The sequence below is a fragment of the Ptiloglossa arizonensis genome, chromosome 10, assembly GCF_051014685.1.
Source record: "Ptiloglossa arizonensis isolate GNS036 chromosome 10, iyPtiAriz1_principal, whole genome shotgun sequence".
Lineage (NCBI taxonomy): Eukaryota > Metazoa > Arthropoda > Insecta > Hymenoptera > Colletidae > Ptiloglossa > Ptiloglossa arizonensis.
The window spans coordinates 2,258,182-2,284,281 of NC_135057.1; the positions used below are offsets into that span (position 1 = coordinate 2,258,182).

The 26,100-nt window shown below is 34.0% G+C and overlaps 2 protein-coding genes across 21 annotated transcripts in view; one reads left to right on the forward strand and one right to left on the reverse strand.

The window, feature by feature from the left end:
- Nucleotides 1-18,027, forward strand: part of LOC143152169 (laminin subunit alpha-1-like) — a 104,049-nt gene extending 86,022 nt beyond the window's left edge. Inside the window, exons 10-31 of the mRNA XM_076321978.1 lie at nt 22-193; nt 1,063-1,284; nt 2,052-2,305; nt 2,454-2,565; nt 2,649-2,793; nt 3,261-3,573; nt 3,980-4,140; nt 5,184-5,322; nt 6,211-6,451; nt 6,561-6,734; nt 7,807-7,973; nt 8,107-8,265; nt 8,344-8,492; nt 9,118-9,405; nt 9,526-9,694; nt 11,099-11,518; nt 11,959-12,147; nt 12,997-13,331; nt 13,898-14,204; nt 14,544-14,982; nt 15,494-15,862; nt 16,156-18,027. Of these exons, the coding sequence (XP_076178093.1) occupies nt 22-193; nt 1,063-1,284; nt 2,052-2,305; nt 2,454-2,565; nt 2,649-2,793; nt 3,261-3,573; nt 3,980-4,140; nt 5,184-5,322; nt 6,211-6,451; nt 6,561-6,734; nt 7,807-7,973; nt 8,107-8,265; nt 8,344-8,492; nt 9,118-9,405; nt 9,526-9,694; nt 11,099-11,518; nt 11,959-12,147; nt 12,997-13,331; nt 13,898-14,204; nt 14,544-14,982; nt 15,494-15,862; nt 16,156-16,301 (5,070 nt within the window). The 3' untranslated portion in view covers nt 16,302-18,027. The remainder of the gene's footprint in view (nt 1-21; nt 194-1,062; nt 1,285-2,051; nt 2,306-2,453; nt 2,566-2,648; nt 2,794-3,260; nt 3,574-3,979; nt 4,141-5,183; nt 5,323-6,210; nt 6,452-6,560; nt 6,735-7,806; nt 7,974-8,106; nt 8,266-8,343; nt 8,493-9,117; nt 9,406-9,525; nt 9,695-11,098; nt 11,519-11,958; nt 12,148-12,996; nt 13,332-13,897; nt 14,205-14,543; nt 14,983-15,493; nt 15,863-16,155) is intronic.
- Nucleotides 18,028-18,122: 95 nt separating this feature from the next.
- Nucleotides 18,123-26,100, reverse strand: part of Patronin (calmodulin-regulated spectrin-associated protein patronin) — a 146,900-nt gene continuing 138,922 nt past the window's right edge. For 8 of the 20 annotated variants that reach the window (XM_076321984.1, XM_076321992.1, XM_076321981.1 and 5 more), the window contains 4 exons: nt 25,982-26,080; nt 24,449-24,682; nt 23,106-23,388; nt 22,102-22,342 (listed from right to left, as the gene is read on the reverse strand). In XM_076321984.1, the coding sequence (XP_076178099.1) occupies nt 22,198-22,342; nt 23,106-23,388; nt 24,449-24,682; nt 25,982-26,080 (761 nt within the window). In that variant the 3' untranslated portion in view covers nt 22,102-22,197. Of the gene's footprint in view, nt 20,132-21,783; nt 22,343-23,105; nt 23,389-24,448; nt 24,683-25,981; nt 26,081-26,100 lie in introns of those variants that run through there. The other 12 variants (XM_076321999.1, XM_076321997.1, XM_076321996.1 and 9 more) reach the window with 4 other exon arrangements.

Consider the following 26,100-nt stretch of genomic DNA (forward strand, 5'->3'; position numbering starts at 1 on the left):
GATGTAAAATTTTTGTTACAGAATTGCCGTGGAAACAGCGCTGGTTCGAAATGCGAAGTCTGCGCGGACAGTTTCTACGGACATCCTGAATTCGGTGGTTGCAAACCGTGTCCTTGTCCGCAAACAGATAAGAGATTTTCGAACACGTGCATGGTCCGTGTCGATGCTGATCCAATATGTGTTTGTAAACCTGGTTTGTACCGTTAACATGTCGTAAAGTATTCCTCTATAAACGAATCGAAAATAGAAATAGAGTAATCCCTCGATACGAGATGCACTATCGAGTTTGCGCGGCTGTTTAACGAGGGATGGTAGCGAGTTTGTTCCTGGAATCGACCTGTCGTGTATCCGACCGAGGCAGTTACTTGTGAATGATACGTCGAGAATGAACTTCAAAGTCTTACTATGCGCGTATATCGGTGTAACAACACGAATGCAAATTAATTACTTTTATATTTCTCATTGTCTCTTCGCGAAAATATCATAAATGATATTTATTTACAAGATAAATTTACAAGATTCTCCTGATTAAAAAGAGACCAAACTCGGTGGTATTCGAACTATTTTCGCTTATACGTTATAGGAGTCATTTCTGAAAAATTGTTCAGAAATAGGTTCAAAGAACCTAAACAATTCTGGGGTTATATAGAGTGGAGTTTTATGTATGTAATTATTTATCGAGGGGTTACTATGTGTCGATAGAATGTATAGTATATTTTCCGTAATACTATATGATTTAAATCAATGGTTCTCAAACATTTTGGAAGGCGCTCTCCTAAAAAAGATATACTCCCATTTATTAAACTAAAATAATTAATACATCGATATAAAAAGATGTGTAAGTTAATTATATTTTCTATATTAAAAATTTGTTTACGAGCTCTTCTTGTAAGACCTCCTCCCTCCTTTAGAAAAACATTGATTTAAACGGTTTGTTAATAGAGTTTTTGATGTATTTGTAAGGAATTATTTTTATAAAAAAATATATACAAATTATCAAAAGTAATTGTTAATCAAGCTTTTCAAGTAGAAATAAAAAATAGTTAATACTTCTTTTCATAGGTTACACTGGCAGAAAATGCGAACGATGTTCTTACGGTTATTATGGATTCCCCGATCTACCTGATGGTAAATGTGTGCCTTGCAACTGCAATCCTGCTGGTAGCCTAAACGATGAATGCGACACGGAAACAGGACAATGCAGATGCAAAGTTGGTTCCACGGGACGAGATTGCTCTCAGTGTACTGCGTATCGACACGTTTATATAAACAACGTTTGTACATGTAAGTAAAATACATAAAAATCTATTTATAATATAACAGGTGTAATGTACTCTTCAATAGCAAGCAGTATTTTAATTTTTACTGTTTACATTATGATTTGTCTGTAGCAACAGACAATTAATAATTTACTTGTATAATCATTTTTATGAATACCTAATTCGCGGAGTGAAAAAATACTGCATGGTACAAAGTACTTAGAAAACCTCATACACAATATTTTCACAAAACAGAACGATATACACTATTATACAAATTGCATAATTTATAGTACAATACTATAAACTGACTCATTATTCCTTATAAAGTATTAACAAATAAGTAAATCAATTACAAATTATACAATTTTTACATTAAATTACCTTACAAATATAAAGTAGAGTATTTCGTTAAATAGTTATCTAATAATTCTACAATTAATATTAAAAAATACTTCTAATAATGGTAAACGATATATTCGATAATTTAATTTATCAATTTAATAAAACGTAATTATTTCATTAAATAAATTATTTTAATTGTAACTTGTATTCATTATTATTTATTACTTACTGATAGCAATTATTTAATAATATTGTACACTTGGATTGTATATTTAAAGAATATTGTATAGTATATAATAATTTCCTCTACATTTCTTCGATGGCTTCGAAAATATCAATTATCCCATTTGAGTAGATGGTAAGGAAAAAAATGATTGTCTCAAAGACTGAAACTTTTTTGAAAATTAATTCTTAGTTGATTAATTTATTTCTGTCACATTTCCTTAGCATGTAACGATAATTGCACCGGTGTGTTGCTTGATACTGTGGCTGCGCTCTCCGAAGAATTGGCGGAAGGTACCATTCATATAGCCAATGGTTACATTCCTCCACCATGGGAAGATTTATCGTACATTGATTCCAACGTTACCGCATTTTTCGAAAAGATAGACCACCAAAATAAATTAAAACAAAGAATGAAAAATATCCCCTGGCACGAGTACAGGAAACTGATGGAACACGTTGAAACGCTGCTTAGAACCGTACGTATGCGTGTGAAATGGCATTAAAAATTAAAAAAACACTTGTGCTTGCATCGAATACAATTTATCACCAATGCCAATACATTATGGTTATTTTCATTGTCGTTCATAATTTTACGAAAAATTGATTCCTTGCTTTGTTTTCCAGGCAAACGAACGCGCAAAACGTGCAGATACTTTGAAATCGAGAAGCAACGATTTGGAAAATAATCTGTACAGCGCGAAGATCAAAATGGACAATCTGAGAAAGTACATCGAAGGTACGATGAAATTGATTGAAATTTCTCTAAATTTGTAAGAATTTTAGAAAACATTTTATACATATAATCTTATATAATTTCAGAAACAATTTTGCAATTGACTCAATACAGCAACGACAACAAACGAATAGAAATCAAGAAAGCTTTAAAAATGGCCAAGATGATTTTAAACGGTTTGAAAACTGTAAATTTGACCACAAAGGCGATGGAAATAGAAAGCTTCCTTGAGTTAGTATTCGTATTATTTTCGTTTCATAACAATTACTTCAAATACTAACATATTTTTATAACCGGTGATATTATATGAATTTTATCGGTGCATGATCGATTGACAGAAAATTTGGTAGAATTCAATGATTCGATCTTTATTATATATCTTCTTAAAGGAAACACACGTAAATGTATATTACAAACGTTTCGTTTTAATTTTCCATTTATTTTCATAAACAGAATTTGTAACCAAAACTAAAATACCGTATTTTTAAAAATGTCCCATTATTTGTTTATGTGCCTATAAATTTCACATTAAGCCATCAAGATTCAACCGATTCAAAATCAACAAATGAATACAAAATTATTATTTGCTTTTATAATTTTATAAGTGTCGCTTCTAATTTGAAAGTTTTAACAAACATGATTACTATCCAAGTAAAACGAATAATAAACAATCGTTTGAAATTTAAAAAAAAAAACAGGGATGTCGGGGAGTATACCGAGTGGTTGAATTCTTTGTACGATGCGACAGAACCCTTAGCAATTGCTCAAGATGATGCGGAAGAATATACCATGAAGCTGAACGACATGAGAAATGTCATAGAAGACACCATGGAGACTCTGTTTAACTATGATAAATTGTACAACAATATCAATCAAACTTATGTACAAGCCAGAAACAGTTGTGACGAAATTTATATACTACAAAAGGAAGTTAATGAATCGATTACCACGGGTGAAAAATTGACGGACGAAACGCGCGGTTTTATCGTTGATATACAAAATAACGTGCAGGTACGTATTTTTAAATTGTCTTCAAAAATGGAAAAATTAATATAATTTGTTTAAAGAGCTAAGACTCGAATCGTTTCGATTACTTTAAAAAGTCTTTTAGAATGCAAATCGAACGTAATTGAACAATAATTTTTTATCTTTACACTGTCTCTCCTCTTAATAATATGTTTTAATGGAAAATTAATGCACAAAATTATTTCGAATACGAGATTTATGCCTAAAATTACAAAAATTAAATACAACTAATAATTTCAAATACTTCAGAGTGTGTAATTTCCGTGTCCAAAAACACGCTTAAATATAAATTTGTGTAATTTATAAGATAATAATATATGCTTACGTAGTATATAATAACGCATGTTTATTTTGAAATATTCTGTTATAAGAGAAATGTATCGACTTTCAGGATCTCCCAGAATTACAAAACAAATTGCTATATTGGTTTGATAAATTGAATATGAAGGAAGAATTACTGTACAGATTAAATTACGAATATAAGGATAAATATGTGGTGCCAGCTGTTCAACACGCGAAAAATCTATCAAATTTTGTTGATCAGTATGTCAGGTAAGGGAATCGTTAGTCTACGTGAAACAAAACGGTTATAGAATTTATTTCTATTCTCGTTGTATTATTGTGAGTATTCGTTAAAATTGCTGCAATTGTAAAAACTCTGTGCACCAGAATTGTATGATATTCACTTTTGTCTTCAAGGAGTAAGCAAACATAATTAAGAAAACGGACAAATAGCGCAATTTTTGATTGTTTAAAATCGTCGTTATAAATTATAATTCGATGACACGATTATCTTTCTACAGCTAAGGTAAACTTATTTGAAAAATACTTGAAAAATGATTTGCACTAGTCTTGTAGTTTTTAACTCACGATACAATACAAAATAATGTATTTAAAAGGTACCCTTGCTCTGTACGTGAAATGCTTTAAAGTAGCACACCTAAATATGCAGAACGTTTAAGGGGTTAGTCGATTTTGAAATTTGTGAAATCGGCCTATCTTTAACGTTGTATTTCTAGATAATTAATAACTGTAATCGTTCGAAGTTAACTGTCACAGTTTATTGTTATTCGGTGAATGCTTTGTGCTTTGTCAAAGTTTCATTAGAAAGTATCAATAATTACATTACCTTCTTAACGGCGAAAATGTTAAAAATTACTTTTTTAACACCCTCGTAAGAAACCTAAAAAAGAATTTGTCGACTAATTTATAATTTAGGAATATATTTACATCTTCCGTATGTAGAGAGTAATATGCAAATAAAAAAATGTAGCCTGTATTTTATTAAGAAAAAGCGACATTCGTCGATTCATTTCAAATTCAATATATTTTTTCTTCTATTTACGAACTTTTATCGAAATTCTGATTCTGGTGCATGTGAAAGACGAGCAATCTCAAGCACGTTTCTTTCAAGATTTTGAGGCCCCACTATCCACTTGCTTCGAGTAAAACAAAAACAAAAAAAGACAGTAAAATCGTACAAAATAAGAAAACGGTCCCGGTTGCGAATAATCGTTACTTAATTTCGCGATATTACTTAAATAATTGACTATCGATAACTTGATAAAGTGCAACTTGGCGTTTCTGCCGAGCAGTCTGTTTTCCGAGACAAGGAACATCGCAGCTAGCCCGCTGAAGGCCAGTCAAGCGTACAAGAATATCGGCGATAGCATTAGAGCGGCAAATGTCACAGCAATGGCAGTTAAAGATCTCATCGAAGATACGTACAATAAGGTAGGGAGAACGTCTGAACATTTCAGTGTAAAGAGGTACAAATACGCCTCGTTGTACAAGATGGATCGCGTAAAGATACAACGAATCGACTCGCGCAGTAATTCGTTCTGTAGCCCTTTGCGTAAATCGAATTATACAGGGTGTTCCAGAACTAAACCGACAAACTTTGAGTAACGTATTTAAAAGTTGTTGGATCGAGCCGTGTTCCTTTTCAAGATATAAACAGAAATACTGGTAGTCGTTGAAATATTGTTAGCAAAAATCAGAGAGGCTGTTTTTACTATTGATAATGATCTTTTTAATACTCAGTGGACACGATTTATTATTTGAACGATTTGTTTAAATCTGTCTAAACCAGTATAAAAAAGTGCGAAATATAATTGCAAATAAATAATTATTTTTAAAAGTTCTCATGGTTTATACTACACTCGTTCTCATATCTCGAAAACGAAGACAAATGGACTCATGGTACGTACATATTTTGTTACGACTGACCTCCTAAACAGAGTGGCAAAATTTATCTGTTTAGATCTGGAACACCCTGTATAAATATGATGTATTGTAGAGAGAAAGAAAAATTACTCCTGGGATAGGAAGAATGTGGTACCATCGATAAAGAGAATGTGGACTGCGATATTTGCTTAGTCGTTGGCCTTTCGAAGGCTGAATAAAACATCTAAGCCGATACGACTAACAATTCCTATCAAGACTGATCTTTCTTTCTTTCGAGTCTGCATTCAGTATACAATTAACGGAAATTATTTGATCATTCGATTAATAATCTGTCTATAAAACATCTACACAGATTTAACATCTACACCAATAGTATTGATATTGTCAATTGCTTGAATAGCGTCGATATTAACGATATTTAAATTTATTTTTTAGGCATTTCCCAATGGTCCCAAATCGAAGTCGCTTTTAGACAGCGCGAAAGAAATATCCGTAGCGTCATCCAAACAATGGGACAGCGCGAAAAAGCATGGCAAATTAGTGCTAAAAGCAAACGACGATTTGGATGTTCAAAAGAAAGCGGTGGATGTTCTAAAACATACTTTGAACAACACTGGGATCAGAGATAATCGAATCAATGAGGAACTGCAAAAATTGCAGAATGAAAGCAAGAAACGTAAGTTTGTCCCACGATATGAAACTAAAACGTGCACTCACGATTAATCGTGCAAATAAATAATTGAACAATCAAACCACCAACGTGATTATATTTTTTTTACGTTTAGTACGTGAAAACGTTCAGACCGTGTTAAACGCTAATAAAGAAGTATTGAAAAGCATGCAGGACACGCAAGAACTTATCGATGATTACACAGCAGGAATTGCCGAGAGATTGAAACCAAAATTGTACGAATTGAAAAGAGAAGGCGACTCGAAAATTAGTCTGGCCAGTGAGAAATGTAAGATATATTTTCTATTTTCTATTCAATGTCGAATGAACGCATATTTAACGCTAGATTTACCAACCAGTCAAGATTATTGATTCCAACTGCTTTTACAAAGAAATTTACTTTAAATTGCAAAGCATATTTTCAAAAGACATTATAATTTTTTCTATCGTATATGTATAATTAATTTCATAAGTTCCTCTTTTTCCTCGATCATCGATTTTCCTGAAAGAAATATCAGGAACACCTTAACATACTGGAATCTATCGGTAGTTCTAGTGTTAAAACCTATACAATAAAATAAAATGTGCTAAATACTCGCTATTCATAATTTCAATTGTTTTGTTATATTTACTTCGAGAAAGATTGAGTGTAAAACAATAACTCCTCGATAAATGACCGCGGCTTTCCTCCATATTAAAAACACACCAGCAAAACTTCAAAATCGTGACACAGGTGTATCGATAAAACGATAATTAATGCGAACTAGAAACATTTATATTTTTCACTCTGTCTTCATGAGAGTATTGTCAATAGATTGTACTAATTTGAGAAAATAAGTACAACATAATAAATTGAAAATACGTACAAACACGACCGCATTCGGTCTATTTTCAATTATACGTGGTTGATAATTTACTTTAGAAATAAGTCACATGACGTATGAGTAAAAATAGTCCGAATTTGGTCTCGTTTTTATCGAAAGAACCTCGCCAATCAATTGACAATACTCTCGCAAAGATACTATAAGAAATGTGAAAGTGAAAATTATTAATTTTCATTAATGTTTTCGTACCGATACGCGCACGATGTCGTTTCGAAGTTTGGCGAACGAGCACCTACAATGTTTAATTTATCTCGTTTATTCTTCGCGTTAGGCGGTTCGAAAATAACTTAGTCTCAGCCCCAAACGTGAATAATAAATTTCACGATCGAATTTGCTATCATCCTTCCTTAAACAATTCTACACGAACTGAACAGTGTGCGCTTTATCGAGGGTTTTACTGTATTATTTTCCACGATACGTTCATATTACAAAGTGATCGACATCGTGTTTCTTTATTACAAAAATAAATTATTTCAGTGACAGAGGCACTGAGTAACATAAAAAAAGCGGACGCGAAATTAATAAGCTTGTCGAACGCCGCTATGAAGAGGAAAAATGTATTTGACAAGTGGAACGACACGTTGTCGTCAAAATTGCAGAATCTTAAAGACAAAATCGCCGAAGCTAGAAACACAGCTGACGGGGTAAATGACAATATTCTCTCTCTCTCTCTCTCTCTCTCTCTTTTTTATTGCACTTTTTCTGTAATTCTTGGGTTAAATACAATTTCGAAAAAATTGGATAAATTTTCGTAAAATCGTTTTTCCGATCCAACAGATTCGTGTTTCTTTGAAATCGGCCGATGGAAAAGAGTGCATTCGATCGTACAGACCGTCCACGTTGCAACCAACGTCAACAAATACGATCGTGATGACCTTTGCTCTTCCAAAAGGAAGGAAAGAGGGCTCCTTATTTTACTTACCGAGTAGTATAAACGTAAGCACGAAAGAAGTGTAAATTCAACATTGTGTCCATTTGGATCGGATACAAATAATTTCATTTTTCGTCGTATAGGATGATTTCATGGCGTTGGAAATCATTAACAGAAGAGTACGATTCGTTTGGAACGTTGGAGGAGGTACAGGATTTCTTACTCATCCTGAAGTGATCGAGAGCGGCGACTTTCAAGATGATAGATCTTGGTACCGTATCGAAGCAGAAAGGTATAAACATTTCTAATAATAAATGTTGCGCTAATAAATGATTTTCTGTTCTAAAAGTATAAAACGCGTCGCATTGTTGAATGAAATTAAACCGATAAAATTAGTCGAAATTATATCGAAAGTATACACTTCTGTATATTTCACTATTTTTATTACTCTCTTAATTTTTAACAATTTTATATTTGTTATTGTATCGTCGCGAAGATATCAATTTGTATCGCCAATCGATAGGCTGACGAGGTTTTCTCGATGAAAATAAGTGGTACAAACACGACCTTATACCTGCTATTTTTAATCACATCCAATTGAATGTTTTTCAAAAGCGACTCGTGTAACGTGTAATTAAAAATAATCTGAATAAATTCGTATTTAGACTCATCTTCATCTTGAAAACCTAATTGATTCATTGATAATATTTTGATTTTTCATTCGTGGATAATTCGTTGCTCAAACTCCATTCTCTACTCGAATGAAAAATGTCGATTTGTGAAACACTACCTTCCCCGGTTATACGAAATCGACGATGCCAAATTTCATTCTATACAACCGGGGACGCCGTATCGACTCTACCGGATACAATGAATTCGAAAACAAATATTTAACAGAAAATTTGTACGAATTACAGAGTCCGTCACATAGGTAAGTTACAAGTGCGAAAACAGTTGTCGTTATCCGGAGGACATTCACCCGTGACGAATTCAACGGACTCGGAATACGGTCGTTTTGACATCACGACATCAGACCGCGTCTGGATAGGGGGAATTCCAAAGTCTCAACGAAGACGAATAGAACTAATTTCGTCGAACGGACTGCCAGGTTGCGTGCACCAAGTTATTCTAGACGGGAAGCCCATTGGCCTGTGGAATTTCATCACAACTGCGCCGGACATGGCGTGCAGAGCATGCGTAGAAGGGTAAAAGATGTTAGAAATTTCGTTTGATACGCGGAGATGCAAAATTCGCGATTCGTGGGAAGAAATTAACTTTTATAAGGTTTTTAACACGCGAATGCATTTTGTACTTTAATATCGTAGGGTGGAAGATGCCAGAGACGACATCGCTTACAGTTTCAACGGAGAAGGTTACGCGGTCAGGAACAGAGTCTCCTCAGGACCGTACAACAAGTATACATTCGGAGTATCGCTCAATTTTCGAAGCTACGATGAGAATGCTCTGCTGTTTCTGGCTATTAACCCGGTTAACGTACGTAATGTATCGTTAATATACAATTGATGCGTTTAAGTTTAAAATATAGAAGAAACATTTGTTCCGAAAGTTGATCAATGCTACGGCACCGGGATGCCAACGTGTGCGTTGTTTTCATATGCAGGAATGAACGTCATTTACGTGTCTTGTGTCCCATACGTGAAACGAGGAACAATGATCGTGTCAGTATCATTTGTCGTACGGTGTTTAACTCTTCGGTGACTACCAGTGCCCATAAGTGCTGGACAAATTTACGTTGACTGTCATGACAGTCCCTTTAGGATCATATTCCTGAGAGAATTGTTTTTTAACTTCTAGCAGCAACACTTACCCAAGAATAAACGTCCTTGCGACTGCTAGAGACTGGAATCAGAGGTCCTAGTTATTCCGAGTTCAATCGGCAATGGTGAATGTTGAATGTATTCTTCTCGAAGAAATATTTCGTGATTTCCGAAGTATTGCCAGGTCAGGCTAGAAACATTGCAGATTCGACAGTTCTTACATTTGTTGACGATCATAAATTAGGAGACTTGGTTCAACCATTCTGAAACCTTGTCTGTTTTTCTTCCGTTTTTATTTGCATTTTCCTTTCTTTAGATGCATCTTAAATGTCCCCACAACTCCTTTCCTCAGTTTCTATATTTTTTTAAACATCTGATCCTATGCTGACCACTACCAAACATTTTGGTCTTACTGGCTCCAACTTTTCTGTCAATTAGAAGCTTCAAACTCATAAGCAAATCAACTAAATTTGCTTCAATGAATCAAAAATACAAAATCTAGTGAGATCAACTTTAATAAACCTTCAAAAGTTTACCTTGACATCGAGATCAACCTTAACAGATATTCAAAGATCATCCCTGACAGTCCCTCACCATCCACTTACCTAATCTGATCATCTTAAACGTTTACTCGATAACCATCCTTAGGTTTATTTCTTTCCAAGTGTTACTTAAATGATATTTGTCTTAATTTTCATTAAACTATTCTTATTGTACATTTCGCGTAACTTTGCACGTGTTAATTATACGACGAGATACGTTTAATTCGATCGGACCAGATTCGACCAAAAATCACTTAATCCTTCGTGCGCAATGTTATGGGACTAGAGCTTCGAACTTACGTTTCTTGAAAACGCGTAAAACAAACGAGCCGTAATAATTGTAAACTCTTCAAGAGTAAAGTATAACGTCACTGTGATTAGAGAAGCCATACAATGATCATCGAATCATAGAATATTTCTTGTTGTCGCGCTACAATTCGAACAAAGCATCAAAGACACCATCAAGCATGAAAAACTCGCACGTGAACGCGTTAAATATATCGAATTAGGTTAATTGAACCGCCAGTTGGACGATTACAATTCTCTCATCGCATAATTGAAAATTTACTTTTACTTAGAACCAGCACATCATGATATTTCTGCGGGAAGGCAAAGTGATCCTGCACGTTGGTTACGGTGGCAACGTCAGCATGGAAATGTCCTCGAAGCACAAATACAATACCGGGAACTGGACCAAGGTGGACGCGTTCAGGCAGTACCAGCTTCGCAAAAACATCGAAAAGTGCAGCTTGAGCATCGGTGGGGAAGCCGACAAAAAGATCGGCGCACCTACACCTCAGCCCAAGAAAGAGGACATCCCTGATCTCGCGCAAGCAAAATATTATATCGGTGGTATACCGCCGAGTTTTCGCGCGGAGAAATTAATGTTACCGTCACAGGTGTCTTTCCTCGGTTGCATGTCCAACATTATCATCCAAGAGGGCTACGATCCAATGGCGGAACAGTATTACGGCGTTGAACCTACCTGCGGAAATAAAGTGAGCAAACTACCCGGAATTTTCCGTGTATTAAAAGTATTGTTTTCACACGATCTGAAAAATTAGTGCGCAAGGTCTTCGGAGTACGAAGAAATATTCGAACAATGACACGATTCTCGAACAACTTAACTTTTTACAATCAAGTTTAACACTTTGTATTCAAAATTAGTATATACTATCCTACTATAGCGATATTAGCTATATGTGTTTCATATGTGAAAATATGAAAATATTGAACCATAAGTTTTCGTTTCGGTTTCTCGAAACCGAAACTCTCTATCTATAACCTGAGAGTCGAAAACGTGTATTTCTGTTTGAAAATACTAAGATGACCTTAAATTTGTAGCTTGAACAAATTTTATGTAGAGAATATTTGTTCGTATCTTCCAATTGACGGAATTAATTTTGAAAATTACATTCGTAAATTTCCTTTGTCACAGCCAATGAAAATAGTCGGATTCTACGGGAACGGGCACTTGGAACATTCACCGTACACACTGCGTAAGATAAACTCCGTGGTGAGCTTCTCTTTCAGAACGATGCAGGAAGAGGCTGTACTTCTTCTCTCCACGTTCGAAGGACAGGAAGAACGAATAAACAATATACGGCACGCAAATGAAGAATCAAATGTACGTAAGACACATTTCTTTCGCGCGATCATTTTTGTCTAGTTACGCGATGATTATGTCTTTGAGCGCTAAGAAAGAGTATTGCACGACACGCATCGTGTACAGAAGTCACGAACTCGTATTTGTTTAATACTCTCGCAGAACACCTATAAGCGTTCACTGTATACGGTGCATTATTTAACCGAACGTTGTCCTAAGTTTACTCCTGAGAATCGTATACTCATCAATCATTATCTGCTGTTACCATGGTACAGGAACGTTGTCAAGTGCAGTACCTATTTGATAGAGATTATCATTTTCAACGTGTATTTGTATTTTAATCCGTGTAATTTGCAGTACACGAATATTCATTTATTACTTTCATGTTTAGCCGTATATTAACCTATAACAGTTATAATGGTTATTTTGTCACATATAAGGTATAATGGGATCTGTAGGATAGATCCCATATAATTGTTTAAATATTTGTAGACAATTTTAGGAAACAAAAGATCTGATGTTGCGAATTGCTCTTATCAATTTATCGAGGAACTGAATAAATTTAGTTTTTGACAATAACAAAGTTCACCGGGGTCTGTCAGATCCCATCTTACCAGTTACGGGTTAACGCGTCCGTATTACAATTCGCATAATTTTGAAACCATCGTGGGGACAAATTTTCAAATGTTATCTAAAAAGAAAACGATACCAGAAATACAGGAAAAATTGTGAAGAGGATTCATCGATTCTAAATCGTCAATTTTTTTCAACAGAGTTTCTCGACGATCGTTTATTCAAAAATGAACATTGTTCATCGTTAAGAGGTGTCTATATTTTTAACTAATATTTGCATTTCGTTCGTTCTTACAGAGAGACAGTTATTATTCCGCGTGTATAACAAACGGGCAAGTCCAAGTGCGGTTGAACGCTGGAAGAGGAGAGCTCGTTCTACGATCGAATGACACTTTTAACGATGGAAGATACCATACGATAACAATTATTAAAAGAAGAAAGGACGTTGAGTTACGGATAGACGATGCCTATCAAAGCACTGGGAGATTGCCAACGAGCGCCGCCATTAGAGCCCCAGAAGGAAGTGGAGGATTGTTCTTCGGAGGGTTACCAGTACTTATCAACAATACCAAAATGATCGCTACAATCACCCCTTTATATGGCGCCATCAAAGACGCGATTTTTAATGACGTGTAAGTCAAATTTCTTTTACGATACCCTAAATTTTATGCAAACTTCCCATATTTGCATTTCTTTGTAACCCTTAAACAGTCGTACAAGGGTTTAGTAGACATTCATTGAAATCATACATACTGAAATTATATACATATCTATACTATAAAATCTAAAAGGGGTATATTTATTTATAATTAAACACACTACTTGCATGACAAAGATAAGAAAAAAGTAATTTTTATTTATAATTAAAGAGAAAGAAATCATAACTCTTCCCCCCTTTCCACTTGTCTATTTTGTTGTAAATCTGAGGGTACAATCCGATATAAATTGGCTATTATGTAACTGGATTTAGAAAAATTAAATACACTATTTACGTAAAAAAATACGAAGGAAAGATATTCTTGTAACGAAACAAATTATTTTTATTTATGATCAGAAAAAAAGAAATCGGATTCTGACATATCCCCGTTTGCCTACTTATGTTACAAATTTGACTACGATCTATTGAAATTCTATTAACTGATATCTACCGAAAGATTAAAATAGATGTTTAATAAGGACGAAAACAACGAATTTTCAGACTCATTCGATTCGACGAGGTGATCAGTTTCGAACACGCGCTCATCGGTCGTCCTGGACCGAGTATGGGAAAAGATCCTCCCACTTACACACCGTCGGCATCCTTGTCAAGAGGAATGTCTACCGAACCCGAGGGATGTCAAAAAGTGCCGTATTATTCTCTGGAACCTGGTGCCTTGAAATTCGGTGACAAGCCGAACAGCCACACTCAACTTTATCTAAATTTTAAGAAATTTTGGGAGAAGAAATACGCGATAGAATTCGACTTCAGAACGTATTATCCGAACGGCTTGCTGTTCATTACTCCAGTACGTAAAGAGCAAAATGGTCGTTAACGCTACAACTACCAAAATCGTCAATTTAATCCGTTTCGAATTTCTTTTTGAAATTTCTCGATTATTAACGGTGCCTTTATCGCTATATTCGCTGACAATTATCGAAACGGAGAACTAATTATACTCGTAAATTAATTTTCCCCTTTTCAATTTCAAAAATGCAAGGTTCGGTGTAAATAGGATCATCGTTCTTAATTTTAACGTTAACGGTGTAGATCGTGGAAATTGTAGCCAACATCTTACGTTAAGAACATGTTGCGTGTTCTGCGCTAAATTATCGAGGAAGCTTCAAATCCTTTCTTCGTTTTACAGGGTCTCAGACCAAAGCACTACCTTATGATCGTCATACGGGACGGACAGCTGTTGCTTCTGGTGAAGAGTAAGCGAAAGAAAGACATACTGTTCAAAACGCCGTTCAACGATGGTAACTGGCACCACGTCGTGATCAGTCACGACGAAAGGAAATTAACGTTGCTCGTGGATTCCCAAACACCTCGCACGATTAAAGTACCGACAAAAATTGGATTGGCCTCTATGATGTACATTGGAGGCCTTCCCGAAAGCGGAACGCTTATACCCGAGCAGGTCGTGGTTAAACTCGAAACACTGAAGGGATGCATCAGAGGGTTAAGGGTGAATGGAAACGTGTACGATATGGTTGGTTCCACGAGTAGAGCTTTCCAAGTGGGCCAATGCTTTCCTAACGTTGAAAGTGGAGCCTACTTCCAAGACGAGGCGTATGCTATATACAGTGAGATACAAAAATAATCATATCCGTTGCCAATATTCGAACATTACCAGTTCTTGTTATTTACATCATTGGGACGAGCTATAACGTTAACTAATGTTAATTGTTCAATCGTATAAATTAGATATTCAGAGAGGATCTCTACATCGAATACAGAACATTTCTCAAATCACTAATATTCGAATTATTCTCTTCAATTATTTGTAAAGATAATTCGTTAATTGTTTTGAACAATATATTTTTGTGTACATTTTGTGTCCTTTCAAAATTGAAGAAAACCTATGCTTTAGTGGTTTAAGTAAATGTTTGTATTACTCTTGCTAATTTATATTGTGTCGCAGAGTAGTGTCACTCGGACACTATACCGAAGATATAGGCTTACCTACCAAGGGTTTAAAATATTTAAAGTAAACTACTTATAGATAAATATAGTAGTAGTGATAATATTATAAAAAGTTTAATGGTAAATTTTTAAATATCAATGGATCTGTAACACGAACATTTCCTATTCCAGAAAGAAACTTTGAATTAGGCGCTGTACTAGAACTTCAGTTAGAATTTAGAACGTCAGAATTATCGGGCGTTTTACTTTCTATAACGGCACCAGGAAATTCACCTTCCTTATCATTGGAGCTGAACAATGGTAAAGTGATCATGTCAGGCGATTTGGGAGATAACAATCCGTTGTATGTAGAGCAACGTTTTACTAGTCCATATACGATTTGTGACAATCGGTGGCACAGAATACAAGCAGTTTATAACGACGAAGAGTTGGCACTGAAAGTCGACGAGATGGATCAAAAATATGGTCTTCCAGCCAATGTCAATTATCATATAATGGATTCTACAGTCTCCGGACCTCTGTACATTGGTGGCTTGCCAGGTAAAGAAATGCTTTGCTATTGTTCTCTGATAATTATCTTTAATTGAAATCCACACCGACATAATGGGCTATTAAAAATTTATAATCATGTTCCTTGAGAAGAGGAATTGCAAACAATATGGTTTTGTATCTTCCTAATAGGCAAGACTATTTAAGTTATTATGTTTGTTAAAAATTTGATAGGTGTTTAACATTTATGCCCCTCGATTTATTAAATTGTATATGTACGGTATGGAAAAAGAATACAGTTTGCTTCTATGTTTATAAATAGCGAATTGATGATTGTATTACAGCCTCTGCTCCCAAAGGAACGTTAATAACAAGAGATCACTTTAACGGATGTATAAGAAACGTAATGATAGGGGGAGAAAGGCGCGATTGGACAGACATGGACGAGTTGCATAATATTCATTTGAGCTCCTGCCCAGTACAATTATAATCAGTACAACGTGTGAACTCCTCTGAGTCGTTCAATTTAGTTCCAAAGACTGTTCAAAGGACGCACACTACTTGAAATGTTTCTGTGAACTGTATTCAATGCAATTGCACACTGGGATCAAGTGCCATATCGTGATGGGAAATCTGTAATTGTTAAGACATAAGACTAAACCAAGCCAAAAGATGCTAACATACGAACGCATAAAGTTTACATCTGTATGTTTCTCAAACTTGTTTTTCACGGTGCAAAGTCATTCTTGTAGCAACAAATTGTTGCAAAACTTCCAGGCAGTTTGCTGAAATGTTATTTCAATTCTCTATACATTTGACGCTGATATTTATATTTTTATTAAAGATGACATTTTTATAGAAAGGAAGTGTTATGAATGCAATGTAAAAAGATGAATCGATAGTTACGACTAATTTGTACATACAAAAGATGCTTTTAATTAAAACTTACGCATTTTATTTTAACCGCATAAATTCTGCACTCTTAATTAATTTAACTAAAACTTTCTCGAAATAAACTTCTACGAAAGTAACGAATTTTTATTCAAAAATTTATTTTGAAAATAACAAAAAAATTGATCACTAACGTATATTATATACTCTTCTATCATTGCAAATTAACTGGCTTCATTGATCGACTTGATTAGTCACAAGTTACATTTCTTAACCAGCACAGCAGCAATTCATTTTATGCAAGAATTTAGAATTATTGAACATCATATGGAATAATGTAAAATAGAAATAATTCATTGCTCTTCATACTGCCATTCCAATAGGTATTTTAATAATAATAATATTTATACAAATATTTTGAAGATCTTGTATTCTACATATATCTCTGCATTCTAATAAATCTTGCGGCGTACGACATAGTACAAACGAAATAAGATTGTATGAAATTAACGTATAACGTTCAAAGAAAATTTAAACAAAATTAATGAAATTATTTGGTGCACATCGCTGAACCAATACCGAAATACCGAAAAGTTGAACGTAATAAATGATAAAGATGAAAATAGTTATTTGCCGTTACAATAATTCCTATAGCGTGTATCTTTTAGTAATTTTGCAAAACATAGTTTGAGAAACGACTTTTAAATCGTTGACAAATTATGGCACAAATTCGCGTCAAATTGTATCGTAAACCAAGTATGAAACAAATGTCACGACATACATGTAAGTAGCAAGATCACTGCCATATAGTTTAATTGTAACTCACTTGTAAGTCACAAAACATTGTACATCAGTATTTAAAGCTATTTATTATCGTTAATGTAAGTGCAACAGCGATTTCGATCGAGAGCGTGCAGAATGCATGGAATGCGCTCGATCAAAACCGCGTATTAAAAAAGAAAAAGGACAAACGAAATGAAATTATTTTGTACTTTTGTAGCGGTAGTAAGGTATCGAGTTATAATATTTAAGACGATGAAAAGCGAACACGCGAGAAAGTCATACCTAGCGCCCTGTAAAGTGTCCTTAACGAATTAAATTGTACGTGTAGGGAGAAATGTTCTTCACAAGAATATTTTAATATTTATGTCTAGTATTTTTCTTATTCGTTGAATTGTAATATATTATACATACGCAGAAAAATTAACAATGACGCCTCCGCTATTGTGTATAAAATATATAACAATGAGAAAGTATGGTCATCTAATTTACCCTCTTCTGTACTCCAAAAGTTATATACATTAACATTACAGCCCATCAATACGAAGAAGATATACTTAATTCCATATATTATATAATATATATATCTGAGTCATATATATATATTATCGTTCGCAGAAGAATAAAAGTCTATTGCAAAGTAGGTTATTAAATTTTATTGATGACATTCGCTGCAAGATGCTAACAGTAAAATATGACCCAAAATTTACTTGACGTACTCAATAAATATATATCATCGAGTGGTAGTTTCATTTATGCGTATATAAAAACATAATATTTACAGACATGGATAAATCGAACATGTATGATTTGACAAAGTTTCGCCTTCCTTTTTCCTTGTGACAATAAAAATGAAGGATTATTACATAAAAGGTAATCGTTTATTATTAGTAAGCGCGATTATTTATATCCCATTCGTATCTCCTTCTTCGTTTCATTATTTATCACGTCGGTGCCAGCTCACTAATAATATTCTCTGCTTTGAAAAATATAAATATCAAGCACAAGCAACCACCTTTCCCGCTACAGTTTACATCCTTTTCTTGAACATTTTCTTAATTGTTTGTAGCTTTGTGTTCAATCCCATCTCCACAAGTCGATATCTGACTCTTAAGATTAGTGACTACATCGTTATCATAATTTTCATTCACTGTATTCGTTTACGTCGTTATCGTAGACTTACCGCGGCTTGCGCCCACATCTTACAATTCATCTTATGGCGTTTACTTCACGTTCAATATTGTCAAGTCGGACTATTTCAGGGTTTGAAGCTCGCAAAAATTTCTCTATTCACCATATTTACGACGATACGCAGTAGATTTACAATAGACGAGAATAGAATAATGAATTTCTTTGGATACTATAATCGACGGATTTTTAATTTCTTTTTCCAAGTCCCACGTACATGAGTGTGCCTCGTACACGAGGTCCTTAAAATAATTGGGACGATTGAACCAAGTTTATCGTTGCGAATTAAAAATATATTTTCCGCGATTAATCATGAAGAACATGAAATTCGATATGTTACGTAATTACTTAATAATAATCAATACGGTTGTGTTGTTACGCCATTGCAGAATATAGGGGGTCTACTGTTAAAGTGAACCGATCTCAGTTTCTTTTCTTTTTTTTTCTTTTTACTTTCATTTTATCATCGCTCGAAATTCCATGCACATGCCCGCCAAGCTAAAATACATATACAAATATCGGACGATCCGAAAATGAATAAACCTTACGATACGCTAATATAACTTAAGCAACAAACGAACAAAACCAAAATTATATAGTGGATAGACCCTCCATATTTCTGTACAAAAATGTATTTACCTCTATCTATTTCTATCCATTCGTCCTATTAGCATATTACGACAAACGAATTGTATATACGTTAAAAAGATCGAATTGTCAAGATGGAAGGTCAGTGCCAGTCCCACACGAAAGGCGGACATTAAATTTATGGCACAATAAATAGTTCTTCCGTTACATTATTATGCTAATTATTCATCATGTACAGTACGGACCGCATATTATATTCGCTTGACATTGGACTGACACATTCCAGTAGGAAATGAGAACCATGCTAAAAGGAGCAATTTACATCAGAAAAAAATTCATATGCTACCGACAAAACTCGTAAAAGCGACTATCCAACTTCTTAAATCAGTTAGACTTTAGTCCACTTCGTTAAAATTTGCAATACACTAAGACGTTCATAAATAAATTGCTAATACGCATTCAGAGTTTTCTGAGTCACGAGGAACGCAGACTATGCATGTTGGATTAAAAAATAGCTTTAGGCCTAGAAGATTCAAATAAATATTCGATAAGAAAATTGTATACAGATGAAATTTGTTGTCTTTAGTACTTGTATCCTAGTCATTATCTGCTTTCCTCTTTCAATACGCAAAAACGATACAAGTTCTTACACGGTCTCGTACGTCATAAAAAATAAGTATGTAATGCGCGCAGGAAAATCTCACCAGTTCGTAGCCGTTTTCATATTCTTTGACAACTCTTATCAGTTACCAATTTCGATTACTTTTTCTTCGGGGAACGAATGTAATTTTGGTACTGTTTGGTGCGGTCCCATATTCTCTTCTCAAATCCTTGTGAATCTATCTTATACCAATGCACACTTCACAGAACTCGCTTAAAAAATTCAAATAGATGCAGCATATTATAAATTATTACGTACCTACACAGTAAAGAAAAAAAACATCCTCGCACAACATCAATTACATTCGGATTGATCTTAAGGCTGATTTGGTATTTTCTTTCACTAATCAAAATCAACTTATTTATGTACATATCCACTTTTGTCCGTGAGCTGGTTCTTACACTTTTCGAAGAAACGAATTACACTAAGCAGAATGTAAAGAAACTACAGGTATAAACTTTAGGGGTTGAGAGAACTTATCGAAAGACACAAAACAGTCTTAAGAAACATATAAATGGAGACTAATAATTTCAAAGATATTGTTTGCTAATTAATAAGTTAACAAACAGCTTTTATTAATGCGTTTACTGCAATACGGTTCCGTATGAGCCATAATTCATTAAACCTTCATTATGTACTAAGTGGATATTTCTGTAATTTGTTCCACTATTCCCATCAAAATTAATGAAGTGTAACGAAAATAAATGTCTACATTCCTATGTTCTCCGTGTCGTCAAATATAAACGTATAACACAAAGTGTGTAATTAACACGTACCATCAAATATTGAAATCTACGAAAAAAGCCACTACGGTGAACGTGTTGATACTTCTATTAAATCTGTTTGAGTACTTGAAAAGAAACGAATTCAATTTCGCTTCACAATAAATGATGTTGGAATGGATATATTTTGCTGTGGTTCAAGTTTGTTTATGTTTTCAGTAAAATTGAAGTTTATGAGCATTTGCTTTAAAAAACGTAGTATGATATACCTTAGTATACATAAAATAAAAATGTAATGAAGGTATTTCTCACTGGAATTGCTTATTTTGGCAGCATATGTTACAAATATGAGATTATAATTTACAATGCATTACAGCTTGTTGCGATACAATTCCTGAATAATATCCTAAAATTTGTTATTACTTTCCGAGATATATATATATACATATACATATATATATATATATATATATATATATATATATATATATATATATATATATATATATATATATATGTGTTTATTATGACGTTTTTGTTTCTTCTACTATGTTCTACCAACCCTTTCCTATAGTTTAAATTCATCTGTATATGTTGTTGCAACTGTCAACAGTTGCAAATTCATGCATAACGAGGAATCATTAATTAGCTTTCAATAGTGACAGTGACATGCATGCTATAGTTTATGTCAAAATAACAAACGATTCAAGTACTCCATAATAACGATTCGAATTCGTACGAAACAATTTTGAGCTTTAAATCATTTAATACAAAATATCGAACTTACAATACTAAAGATAAAAATTTAATGCATAGCAAACATTTCTGTAGAAAAATGTTTCATTTATTTAATTTTTTATGGAAATTAATTACATACGTACAAAAATCACATTGAAAATTCGAATCTTTGTCGACTGTCAGACACGCATTCAAATTAATGATTCTCCATTTTCGTTTAGTGGCCCATCGGTAAAAGACAATGGTACTACAGTAATAATAATTAAGAGATTTTTAATTTACACGTAACGACAAAACGTGTGCGAATTACTTTATGCAATGTAAAGATGAAATCCGTTACGTGATATTCATGAAAGCCCTACCTCTCTTAGCAAAAAAAAGATAGAATATAAGAAAATTAATACCTTTATATCAGTCACATCTTTCATTTACAACACAGCAGCTTACATGATTACAAGGCGATTACACGTCGAAAATTAGTCCGCAAAGATATTAGATACTGACAACAAACCATTCCTATGGTAGATATTGGTAATCTTACGACACAGTGATTGATGCCAACGTTAACTTAAAAAGGAAAAAGAAGACAAATTAAAGGAAAACGTATGGTAACAATGCTCCATTCAATTATAGTGTGCAATCATACAAACGTTCAACGAGATTGTTCACATCTCTGGGTCAGCATCAATCATTTGTCCTTATAAAATTGACTAAGAACGCAATGTTTGCATTAATTTAATATGGGCCTGTATTAAAATAGTAACTATGAACAACAGAGGGCATAGTAGCATAATGTTAAGTGTGACACTTGTGTAAAACTATATGACGAGAGGCATGTCTTTCTTGTTTGGCAAATTCACTTTTTTCCCTTGCCAAAGACTATTATGTATTGTAAAGGCATCTATGGTTACAGTCAGATGCTTCGTATGAACTTGTGAAAAGCATTTTCCTCCCGAATTGTATCTGAAGAGAAATAAACATGTCATATAGAAACATTTTACATTATTAATTATAAAGTAAGTATAATAAAGTTTTTATTATATATACGCTTTACAATACAAAGTGTTATTAAACAGTTTAACCAAATTTTACCGACATATTCTACTAGTTACGAAAATTGAAAAAGAAAGTATTTGTATACCTAGGTTTGTATAATATTTTTTTGTTGACATGATTCGTAAATTACGCTAGAAAGTTTGAATGAACAGTATAGGAACACCGCGAATAGGTAACTTGTTTGGCTTACATATGTAAACCAATCGAGTTCTTTAAAGTAAAAGTATTATATAACATAATATAAATATTATTAAAATAAACTCGAAAAATGTCCACTGTAGGGACCTACTATTTTTTATATCCAATACTATTCTTGAAGGATTAATTTTACAAAATAGGATAAAATTATCTTGTTTTTATTTTAACTCACAGAAAATCAGCTACCATCGAAAGACAATATTATGGACAAAATGTTAAACTAATAATTGTAATGAAAAAAAAAAAACAAAAACCTCTAGAACCCATTTTATTTAATAAATTAATCTAAGATCCATATTTTATCATTAGTAGTTAATACCCACTATTATACGCTAAAATGAAACAATTTTTTATTTTATACATTCCTGACGTATTCAAACTTTGGCGTATAATGAAAACATTTTGTAACGGATAATCGAATCATAGAAATAAACCCATAATAACGATAAGAAGAAGAAAATGAAGAACTCACTTGAAAAATTTGTCGAACATTTTATCGATGACTTGTTTCGGCCCAGTGCCGTATAATTTCGATACTTCTTCTCTGTCGGGGCAGTATGAATAAAGAGCCCGGAATTGGCAGCCAGCATCTCGAAATAAAATAAGGAAGTGCTTGCTTTCCGATCTCGCAATTTCATCTAAAACTCTTCTTTTCGCTTCTTTGTTTACCGTACCAGGGAATACGCAATATTCTACGGCGTTCAACATAATACCACGATTCGACTTGGTAGTAGGCTGTTTGTACAATCTTGGACCTGTTAAAAAAAGGCAAAGGTTAGAAAACTTCTTAACGAGTAGACCAGAAAACATTAAAATCTGATACTCATAATGTAATGAAGGCGATTATGAAAAGCATTTAAATTAGCATTGAAATCTTTCAAGCATTCATTTGAACTTTTACAGTTGAAACTTTCAGCAAATTCTAAAAATGTTGATGTGAGAATTTAAAGTATTTCATCCGAATCATTTTTAAACGGAAATTTCTTACTTTCAGAAGACATCGAGTGGTACAATTCTATTAGAAGCATTAAGGACGCGTCAACGCTACTAATTTGTTTTTAAACGGATTCACATATTTTTTTATTTATTTCTTAGCAGGAGCTTTTAAGAAGAGTACAATGGTCGATAGTTCAAGGTCATTCAAGGTCAATTACAAAGGAAAATACTTTCCTTCGGCAAACGAATCAAATAATTTGGTAATTTGCCAATTCGCGTACGCATTCGGAAGCACTCAGGATGATGACCCTGAATAGCGATACGTGCTTTAAAGTGGCTCGATATGGAAAGTATGGCGTTCTCGATGCTATTTTAATCTAAAGTCACCATAATGTCAGTTGTATTTTCTTTCATTAGTCGATGAATCGTGCTCGTTGCTTATTGTCCACGCTTTAATTTTCTTAAAAGCTTTCAATTTTTCTTTCAAAAGCACACCGTGAAAACTCCAACAAATTATGAAATCTTTCAACGAACAGACGCATCACTTCTCTCGTAATTTGAGAACGTTCGTTACAAACGACCAAAGTATTAATTGTTCTATTCGTATAATGAAAATTTAAAAATAAATTCTTCAAATACGAACATTCGCTGCTTAACATTCCCAGTTGAATTTCACTTACAAATAATTGTGTTCGTCTTAATAGTGTTTATTTGGAGATAAATCGAAAAAAATATATCGTTCCATTCGCAAAAAAATTTGAACGATCTTAAAATGTCCTCGGTGTTTCTACTTAGAACTAAAAAAAAAAGTGTTACTACACCGTGTTCCCATGGAAACCAAACATCTTTTGCCTGAAAAGTGTTCTCCTATCTGCTTACCGTTATAATCCATCATTGAACTCGGCGTACTACTGATGTCGCTGCTACCATCATCGAACACCCTTCTCTTTGTCATTAAACCAGGAGGTAGAGAGCCAGGTCCCGATGGCGATGGAAGATGTCTCATGCTGCCCATACCCGGACTCGGTGCTCTCCTTGGCGGTGTTGCTCTGCCTAGTCCGCTGTCCGTATCTGTGTATCGACACATCATACCGTCTTGATCACTACTCGAACCTGCGAACGCAAGCTTAGTATATGAAGATAGAAATAAGAAAAAAGTCCGAACATACGTGTCCGTTCACGATAAAGGACAGTACGACTTTCAATGGTCAGTCTTGTAACGTTTACCCATCCAAGCAAGAGGAATCCGAACAAAAGTAACTTATATTAATTACTAACGGTTAGTTCCTGATAAGACCGAGAGATATTAGTCACTTGTTAGACTTACGAAAGACCTTCAAGAATATCCATCTTCATAGCTTGCGTCCAATGCATAAACGATAATTTCAAAATATTTATACAAAGTATCGTACGAACGTAAGTGCCAAGTTTTTCTCATTCTATCTGCTGTCTAATTGATTATATAACTGAGGAAAGAAGCTTCTTATGATTCTAAGATGATCTAAAGAACTATTTATCGGGAATTTAAATAACGAAAACGAGACTTCAACAGCCCGTAACTGGTTCTATATGTATATCTAAAATTTTATAACACGCGACCAGGAACAATGGATAAATTCACTTGTAACGAAACATACGACTGCTAGTGACGATTTTGTGATCTTAGAGAGACAAATGAACCACAGCAAATTTATCTAGTAATCGTACAATACGTTAAACGTAACAATGCATACGACAATTAAAGTAGCAATTTTGGGATTGTATCGATAAAATACGATACGTTCATTGTCAAGACGAATTTACTGTGTCATTTTACCATAATACCTGGAAATAAAAACAGAGAGGAATGACAGAACAAATACATATTTAACGTAAGTGATAGGATAACCGTATGATACAGGACCTAAATGTGAGTCAGAGTGAAAGGTTATTAAATGGAAACTGGAACCACCAACAATAATCTGAAAAACACTGAATATATCGGTACCCAGAACCAGTGCTGTACAACAATAAGCCCAACAAGCATCAACTTAATCACATCTACTGCAGCGAATGAGTTATCCTGTGAATGAGAATCGAAATTCCATCTGCTTTTGCAAAAACGACCGAGGAGAATCTACGCGCACGCCAAGTATCGATGAAAGAAACAGAATAGAATCATAAAATAATTCTCTAAGTATATGTATATATATATACAGCATAAACATGGTAGACAGAATTTCGAAGACGTATAAATAATGTGCTGTTTGTGTATGCGTGTAAATATATCACTGCCACCTGTGCTCTGATCTGCCACCATGCGACTACGTGTATGCTATAGCCTACAAAAAATTGGAACGGTGTACGGGACACGTAATATTGTTGCACGACAGAAGGGGGATAAACGTATTCCAAGTCACTGGTGCTTCTTACCACACAAATTCATCAAGGAATTAGACTTTCTCCCCTTAAAGTTTTGGTAACTCGGGTATTTAGGCCTGCCTCTAACCTGTTGCTGAGGCTCCTGCACATCTGCAATAATGCAATGTTTA